The following is a 9,759-nucleotide window of genomic DNA, read 5'->3' on the forward strand; positions in this document are numbered from 1 at the left end:
CCCTGATGTGAGAGTGAACAACACTAAATCGCCCAAATTATAAATCCCATGTGGCGCGTATTGTCCCCTGCTCCGTGTGATGTCAGCGGATTGCATTGTTTGCAATACTTGTCCTCGTCAATTTAGGAGTTGTATTCATGTTGTGTGTTGCTACTATACGTATATGGCGCTATTAAACACATATTATATGTGTGAGTAAATGTATAACATATTTTTTTTTCAAAAATACGAAAATATAATTTTATAAACCATGGGACGGCATTATCATGAAGGTGTTGATTAAACAATTAGCTAAAACTGTTAATGGATCTGCATGAAACTGAGGGCATGGGCATGGGTGATTTTAAAAGTGTCCTCATTTCTTCTTGGCTTGGTATTTGTTTTACGGACTTGGAGCACTTGCTAAAATGTCTTATTCCGATATTAAAGTGAAAGTGAACGTAAATCTACATGTAAAGAGCACATTTATTCACTTCCTTTTGATAAATGTCCTCGACTTATTTACTTTGTATTGCTTAATTTCGGAACAAAGAAATACTTAACGCATTACAGTCTGAACGGATGTTATGTACTTGAAACGTACTAATAACTGGTACATTTGAAGACAAACCACTTTGAAATAGTAACTGTTTGTTCATCTGGTTTGATATGCCGCCCTGGCATTAATAATATAAACCTTACGATGATTATGACCGTGATGATGATGGCGGTGGTTGTTCTGCTGTTGATGATGATGTCTATGACTATTTAGCATGAGAGTTAAACAGGGAGATATATGCGTAAAAGAAAAAGGACACCTTGGAAGATTGATCATGTATGAAAACCTCGAACAATACACAGAACAAAACCGTGTATTAGCAAAATCAAATCATTACAGTTGTATTCAATAATTTCACCCTCTTTTATACTGCACCATAATGCAGACTAACAGTTAAGTAAATGTTTAAAATAGTAAAGTTTAAATAAAATATGTACTTGGTGTAGCCATATATTGAATCCATTTAATGATTGTAATGGCTTCGTGCTGATTTCGTTTCGAAAGCCGTGTGTAAGGCCTGCATATCATAGTTTATAACATATAGGTTTCGTGATCAGGGCGACAATGAAATTATAAGTTATATGTATTATGTACACGTTACATTTAATGCTTTCGTTTTGGATAGAAAAATAACGAGATAATATTTTTAAATGCAAGTGGGAAGTACAGAATTGTATTAAATACTGGCGAATATGTTTAACGCCTGTTAAAGTATGTAAATCTTTACAATTAGCAGATATATTTTTATGTTGAGTAATATATTTCCTGTTTTATATCCTAAACCATTTGAACATCTTTCTTCCAAGTGCAATATCTTCAAATCCTGTAAGAGCTATGATTTACATCGTAAAAAACATACTTAATTTAAATAGTTTTGATTCATTCTTAAATAATAAATGAAACATGATATTTTAACATGTTAAATTCACGAAGAGTAATCATCATCGTTCATTAACATGTATCTGTGATTTCAATTGTGCGAGTGTATTTATCTGTATAATGTAGTTGAATTATATTTCAAGAACAAATTCAAGTATAATTATATTCCGAAAGTACCCCAAGAAATGAAATGTGTTCTAAATGTTACTGGTCACGCCGTATTTCTGAAGTGTGCGGCAATAATAAAATATGAACATTTCATAAAAATAATGAAAATAATGCCATACATCTGCTGCGGTTTCTAGACCCAGTGTTATAAAACATCACACGACAAGTGTTTTATGTTTTTGTCCAGTTGTTCACATGCCCTTAATTTTAAGTTCAGTTTTAAGTTAAGTTGTAGCTATATGTATGCTATACACAAGGCCGCGATATCTTTTATTTACAAGTTTGATTTGATATTGATCACATGCATTTAACATCATCAATTATTCTGGGACTTTGGGTAGTAAATGCGTAAAGCAAAAATGTAAGTGAATAGTTAATAGTTTAGGAGACGAAAATGCTACTTAGAAAAGCGGAAACGCGTACACTATTTTAATTCACGTCAAATATTGCATATGTTTTCCTTGTTTCATAAATGAAAATGAACCTGTTAGTGTTTCGCACCAAACCGAGTAGATATAACATGGAGTGGCAAGGACTTTTTGGAATTTTTCTGCTGTTAAATCAGTCGATCAAAGGTAAGTAATGAATATTTGGTTAAACTATGTCAGTGTATGCATGTATTTAATCGTTACTTTATTTTATGAGTAAGAATAACGATGAAATGCAATATTCAAATGAGGGATTCAAAAATAACCGTATATATCAGAACACAGATGTAATAGCGTTTCAATGATAGCTAGGCTGTTGTGTAAGAAACACAATGAAACGTGTATTTACACGTTTTTATGCCATAATCGAAACTCATCCAAATGTAACCCCAGTGAAAAAAAACATTTTAAGTAGTCTTTTGACGTATTGATACGAATATATATTCACGCACAACTTTTAAAATCTGTTTTTTAATTCTATCATTGTAAATAAAAAGTCTTAAACACTTTCAATTTTACCTTTTACAAAGAATGATTTCATTTGGATTTCAGCTGAACAATTCGCTCTAAGCAGTGACTCAACCCCATGGCTTTTATCATTTTGCGATCTTGCGGAACCAAGGCTTGCGTACAAGAATGCACATTTTGAGGTTGCTGAAGACATTGATGTTTTATCAAACAATTACGAAGCTTGGTTAGGATACGTCTCGGTGAAAGTTCCATTTGTATTTCATGGTAAATGCTTTAATTCGAATAATATGAATAGTTGCATTGTTTGTGTTTTCAGGTTTTAAATTAGTGAGTTATGGGTCGAATCGAATACTGTTATTTAATTTAAGATATCTTATTCAAATAACGTTAAATGTACGTTTCCGACAACAATATAAATTATATGATATATGCTAATGTAAGTATTTCATGTTCAACGTTATTATACATCGCAGGTTGTGCACAAGTTCAAAACACGGTGCACACAACGAACACCGTAACAAGCATTGGCTACTGCCAGACTCTGTGTAGACATTACAGTCCCTTTGGAATAAAGGCGCCAAATGGCTTAGATATCTTAAACCATTCAGTAAGTCTTTACTTGCATCATACTTAATGAACGAGCACTGCTAAATTGAGACATTGTTACCTATTAGTATATAACTCGAGGGTCATAAGCGCACAATACACCGGACAATTATAGTTATTATAATTTATTTTTTACAAAGTTTAATGTATTTTGGATAATTAATTTTACACGTAATCGCGAAAACTACAATGATACGGTATATCAATGGTATATTATCAATAAGCACATCAAAATTCCATTTTATCTTCGGAAGAAAGCAAAAATAAAGGATATTTTATATGTGATAGTGTTTAACGATCCGTTCGATTGTTATTTTGCTTAATTTATAACGCATACGCATCTATACTAAAATAAACTCATATACGTACACGTAAATGCATCAGTAAACTCGTGTACTTATCTATGTATGCTTATACTCATCGGTGTATACGCATACGTGTGTAGACGTATACTTATATGCACAATGTACTTGCTAATGTACATGTATGACGTGTTTATTTCAAGAACGGTACATTGATCCTGTCGTATATGAACCATTAACATATAGTCTCGAGTCTTCACAAAATTATCTTTTAATACTAATGTATCTGATGTAATATTGTGGCATACATATAAGATATTTAGTTCAGTATAATGCAACAATCATTTTGTGTGTATAAACATATGCGTATATAGGATATAAACAATGTTCTACTCCGATCCAGTGGGCATCAGACGGTTTGCGAACGTTGCTGCAACGTAATATTTAGCTCAACCATTACCGAACGTTGTCACAACGTTGCATACAAAACATTAGCCGGACGTTACATCAAACGTTGCAGTTTGGTTGTCACAATGATGTATATGAAAGTTGTCCTGACGTTTTTTTCCAACGTTGCTGCAAGGTTGTATTTAGGTTGCATGCAAACGTTGCAGTTTGGTTGTCACAATGGTTTATATGAAAGTTGTCCCGGCGTTTTTTTTCCAACGTTGCTGCAACGTTGTATTTAGGTTGCATTCAAACGTTGCAGTTTGGTTGTCACAATGGTGTATATGAAAGTTTTCCCGACGTTTTTTTTCCAACGTTGCTGCAGCGTTGTATTTAGGTTGCATTCAAACGTTGCAGTTTGGTTGTCACAATGGTGTATATGAAAGTTTTCCCGACGTTTTTTTTCCAACGTTGCTGCAACGTTGTATTAAGGTTGCATTCAAACGAAGTATTTTTTAATTCTTTTTTTTAAATAATATAAAAATAAAAAATATTTACTGCCAACCGCCCTTTCGCGTATTATCGGCAGATATGCACACTGTCGAGTCCGTTTCCTAGAAAGAACTTGGTGTCTATAGAGGGGATAATAAAACGCTCCCCGAGTAGGAATCGTACTTTATAATAATACAGTTCATGCATAGCATCAATGAAAATTTGATTTCTTGTAAATTTTAGAAATTCATTGTTTTAAATTATACACATCAGTTGCTTAAACTTAAAGATGCTAAAGATGAACTTTAACTCAAAATCGCCGGATAAAATATATTGTTTAAGTTGTATTATGCATTAAAATGGTAGAATCTAGTTTCAAAGTTTCAGCCAAAAATAAATAGTCAACATTTTTGTCTGAAACTTTCAAGAGTCGCCGTGGTGTAGTGGATGAGGTGTCCGCCTAGCGATCGGGAGTTGGTGGGTTCGATTCCCAGTCGGGGCACGTTTCATTAACTTCTCTATAAAACATCCAGTATTGGTTCTTTCTAGGAAAAGGACTCGAAAATGTCGTGAAAACTCGAAAGAGTATATTATTATATATTTTTATTTTATTTTAAATAGAATTTAAAAATACTGCGTTTTAATGCGACCTAAATACAACGTTGCAGCGACGTTTGGAAAAAACGTTGCAACAACGTTTGGAAAAAACGTCGGGAAAACTTTCATATACACCATTGGTACAACCAAACTGCAACGTTTGACTGCAACCTAAATACAACGTTGCAGCAACGTTTGGGTGCCCACTGGGAAGATATCTGAAATATGTAACACTTTCATATCTACTTATATCTTCTTGGTTTTCCTGTGGATGTTATTTTCATGATTTATTTAGCAAAATTTTGAATTTGGTAATAATGTAATCATCTTTTTTTTAAATCATGTAAAGCTTTAATTCTGTTCTTTGTTTTAAATATTGATTTTAGTATAAATATACCTGTCAAATTAAAAAATATATTTCGCGATTCCATACATATCAAAATGTATTTCATGTTACGATTTCTAGATGCATTTACATGTTACATGTACACGTTGGCTGTTTTCTATAAGCAATGTATATATCTTAAGATGTTTCTATCTTCAGTCGCTAAAGGAATGTATCTGTTTCAATACATCGGTACATGAAATCCCACTTGGGCATTTCGACAACGACCAAAAGAATCTTTGTGAAAAAGACGGTTATGCCATCTTCACTCAAATCAGTGGTAAGTACACCGACACTGAACATAATAATACATCGAGAAATACGTAAAGAGTTGAATATGTCGTATATTTGGATGTAAAATTTACGGACACGGGTTGATTACATGCACAGGTTTTAAAGTATTGTGGATAAAAATCTGTAAACGGGTTAATCTGCAAATGACTTATTTATGGATACTTTCATGTGACATACGAAACAAAATAAACATTATAAACACCACACTAATTGACTACCTTATACTTCGCTCCATTGGTCTCTAATTCCCATATGCATGTTTATCTGCTTTATATACACAGTAAACGATTCAATGGTCATCGATCGTGGTACGGAACATACTGGCGATTGCCTTAGATATAAGAACCAAGGCTTCCAATGGCAATCATGTGCCAGCAAAAGCAATCTAAAAGTAATATGTAGCAAAAAGCCAACAGCAGGTACTCATATGTGACTTGTTTGCATATAATCACATATTATTATTTTCTAATTATGTTGTCTTTGGTTTTCAAATTATGATTGATGCGCGCTATAACATTAACACATGTAATGTTATAGCGATGTACAAGAAGTACTGTTTTACAGAATTATATATAATTACATTCAACAATAAACTTTCAAAATACTACAGGAAACAGTCTTATAATAATAAAAACGTCAATTGCGGATAAGCATCATACACTTGGACGAAGAAGACACAGTTTCTGTGCTAATTCTTTGAAATAATCAAAGGCTTGTTTCAATAATGCGTACTTAAATATACTTGTTATTTCTTAATTATCAGATCCGTCAGCTACAGCATATGTACCAACGAAACAAAGCAATACTTGGATCCAAGGAAATGTAATCTGTTTAAAGGAAAACAAGTATCCAGCTTCCCTCTCGAGTATTATCGTATCTGTGTTAAATGCAGGTCAACATCAAGAGCACTGGACAGGGATAATAAGAGAAGCCACCTTGATTAATAAGGCAGGCTTACGTTTGTTGGGTATGTTGTTACCTATACCATTACCTAATTGCTGTCTTATCAGTCAAAGTAACATAAAATGAGAGACTTCACATGATAACATGTTAATTAATTCAACTTTTTATATAAAATTTTCACCATGATTGATTTCACAGTATAATAATTTTATAGCTATAAAATCAAACCTAAACGCAAACCTTTTTATAATCGCAAAGATATACGTGCATGCATTTTAACATAGAACGCAATTAACTTATAATTATTCATATTCCCAATTAAATTAAACGGTACGATTGAGATACCATCGAAGTCATCACACTTCAGGACACACGAAGTATTCGGATGCTGAATACGCGTTCGTAAAAGGAAGTGGAAAGAAGCTCCATTTCGTAAAAACGGGAAAAAAGCAGGCCCTGTGTTTCGCAGGTAACATTACTTTTTCAATATGATTTAAGTGATTGAAAAGTCCAAAGACAAATTTACCCACGTATTTAATAACTGATGATACATATGAGCTACACAAGAATGTTGAATAGGTCATGTAGAAGCCTTCAATGATATGTATACATAGCAGCTTTTCAACCATAAGCGCCTGTCTTCGTTGTGTTAAATGCTAATTTTTTAATGTTAACTGGTACTGTAAAAAAAGTATGCATATGTGTTTAATATTTTTAACCGAGCATCGTTCATGTCTATTTCAACCAAAATACCACATCAAATCCGTTTTACTGAAGGAGAAGCGACTACGACCAAATCCAAAGGTTTGCTATGCCTAGTTTATATACATGTACTCTTACTTTTTGATTATTATGACCGTTGGTAAATTTATTTTAAATTAATTTAGAATACGATCATAGGGTAACCTATTAAAGGTTATTTACATATTGCAACCGAAAACAGGGAGCGCACATAAGCACAAGCCGTGGACATATGACAGACACCGTTTTGGTTGAAAGCGTTTTGAGCAGAAACTTTATAATGACTTGTAAACGCATTTTTTAGATCTAGTACATATTAGCTAAATGTGCATCACTAGATTGTGTGTATAGTGGATGTCCATACATGGTACTGTTTTCTAAATATCCACAGAATAAAGTGTCTAAACAACCTATTAAAAACAATGTCTGTACATTGCAAGCATTCAATCAAAATGATCTAAATGAAGGCTAAATTTACATTTTGAAAGGTATGTTGAAACGATCAAATCATTTCAAAATACGTTTTTGTTGATATATAACGTTTACGCTGAGTGAAAATCGTACACGTATTATTATATTTTTTTAAATTTTTCATATTCAGAAGAGTCACCAGCTTTAAGGGCAGGCATCGGCGTGTTGGTTGTCGTACTGGTTGTAGTAGGAATAGGTTTTGCCGTATTGATGCTTCGAAGACGGTAAACAATGTTTAGTTTAAACAAAAATCACATATAAAACAGGAAATTATTTTGCAAATTAGCAAGATAATAATACGAATGATTGCAGTTGTTAAGTGTTTGACGTAATTTATTAATAATGTTAAAGAAAGAAAAGGATGTTTATGAGATAAATAAGATTAAAACACAATTGACATTTTGAAATAAGTGTATTAACTGTTAATTACATGACAGGTCTACAGAATGCATAATACTTCTTTATGAAAGCAACTCCTTTGAAGCTAATATAATAATTATTTCCAACGTAAACTATTTGTTTGCAGATTACTTGTACGTTCAGCTGTTTGTGCACTTAATCTAATCATAAACTATTTACAGAGGAATTATTCCTGCTTGTTTGAAGAATAGAGCCCCCGATAGGACGGATGAGAAGCATGACGACATGTTGCCAAATGCAGCATCAAATGTAGCAAGGGTCCATAAAACTGTGGTTAACCCTAACTACTTTGTACTTGAAAAACAAAACGAGTCAGTGATCGAACAAATCGATCATTACAACAGAACAGAGGATCTTGAGAATGACATTATTGATGAGAACATTTACCATTCTATTGATGATTCGGCGTTGGAACTGTGTGGAAACGTCAAAGGCGACTCTACTGATTATGATTGCACCACTGACGGAGCCGCAACATCGTGTTGTATAATCCATGACAATGTATACCATAAACTGAAGCTTTACCGCCAGGGTAACTATGAACATGTCAATGGATCGTGTCAGATTGATTACATCACGACAAACAACGATTACGATACGACTGCAACTCTAAAGGCGATTAGTCCACGGGAAAACGACGACTATGACCATGTGGGCGGCATGGGACAAGCACCTGCTCTCTCGTCAAGCAATGACGATTATAGCTCAGCAGTGAAGAGCGCGGCGCATGCAAGAGGCTCTGCTGCTGAATAAGACAAGCCTGATGACAGTCATGGCAAAAATCCGTTCGTCAAAGTTAAGTAGTCAACGACAACAGATCTAGGTTTGCCTCTAACAAATACAACAACCCGCACGGTCGCGTGATGTTACTGCAGGAGTTATTCGCATGTATATTTAAACGGATTGTTGATGTAAGATAGTACCTAAGTACTCTAACAATTAATTTGATTTGTATCTATCGACATTATTTGTATCATGCTTGTAAATAGTGCAAGATTGAAATGTGGGTCCATTATGTTACCAGCAAGTAAAACCATGCAAACACACAGAGGACTTTTACATAATTTTTAAGGCACCTCAGCACACATACTTTCTATGGACAAATAGCTTATTCTCTAATGTGTTTAATATTGATACTTTTGAACGAATTTTAAACTAGGTTTGCATACATAATATTATTTTGAATCGCAATTTAAAGCAAACACATATTTTTGTACATTTCCCAACAGTATGGGGTTACACGGTAAATGGAATAGATTAACCGTGTTGTATGTTAAATGGAATATAAATTAAAATTATGCTCAATAAAATGTGAGGTGTTATATTTTTGCTGCAATTGAAAAGGGGATTTGGCTAGTCATTACTAATGCACATAATAATTCATTTTCTCAATGCAATAATACATTACGCGTAGGCATTATCAATGTTTGTAAGTTTCTGTATACACATAACCTGCCGTACATTACTATCAATACATGTTTTAATCTGTATCAGCAGTCATCGCAAATCAATATAAATTTAGAAATAGTATTTTTCGTAATATTATGACTGAAACCACTTTAATATCAATGCATACAGATCTTGACATATGCCCTATGGGCCTGATTATATTCCGTTTCAATTACGTATTATACTTGAACACGTAATTCTTATCTGCATCGTGTAATATGTCTGTTT

At 33.4% G+C, this 9,759-nt stretch overlaps 1 protein-coding gene across 1 annotated transcript; it reads left to right on the plus strand.

Annotated features, from left to right (window-relative positions):
- The first annotated feature begins 2,070 nt into the window (after positions 1-2,070).
- LOC127860341 (uncharacterized) lies at positions 2,071-9,392 on the plus strand. The gene is made up of 10 exons (XM_052398356.1): positions 2,071-2,160; positions 2,566-2,748; positions 2,958-3,091; positions 5,413-5,533; positions 5,829-5,966; positions 6,311-6,514; positions 6,818-6,919; positions 7,228-7,254; positions 7,793-7,886; positions 8,244-9,392. The coding sequence occupies exons 1-10, from the start codon at positions 2,106-2,108 to the stop codon at positions 8,833-8,835; spliced, it is 1,650 nt and encodes a 549-aa protein (XP_052254316.1). The 5' UTR covers positions 2,071-2,105; the 3' UTR covers positions 8,836-9,392.
- Positions 9,393-9,759: the final 367 nt, after the last annotated feature.

Source organism: Dreissena polymorpha, chromosome 15, assembly GCF_020536995.1.
Source record: "Dreissena polymorpha isolate Duluth1 chromosome 15, UMN_Dpol_1.0, whole genome shotgun sequence".
In the NCBI taxonomy this organism is placed as follows: domain Eukaryota; kingdom Metazoa; phylum Mollusca; class Bivalvia; order Myida; family Dreissenidae; genus Dreissena; species Dreissena polymorpha.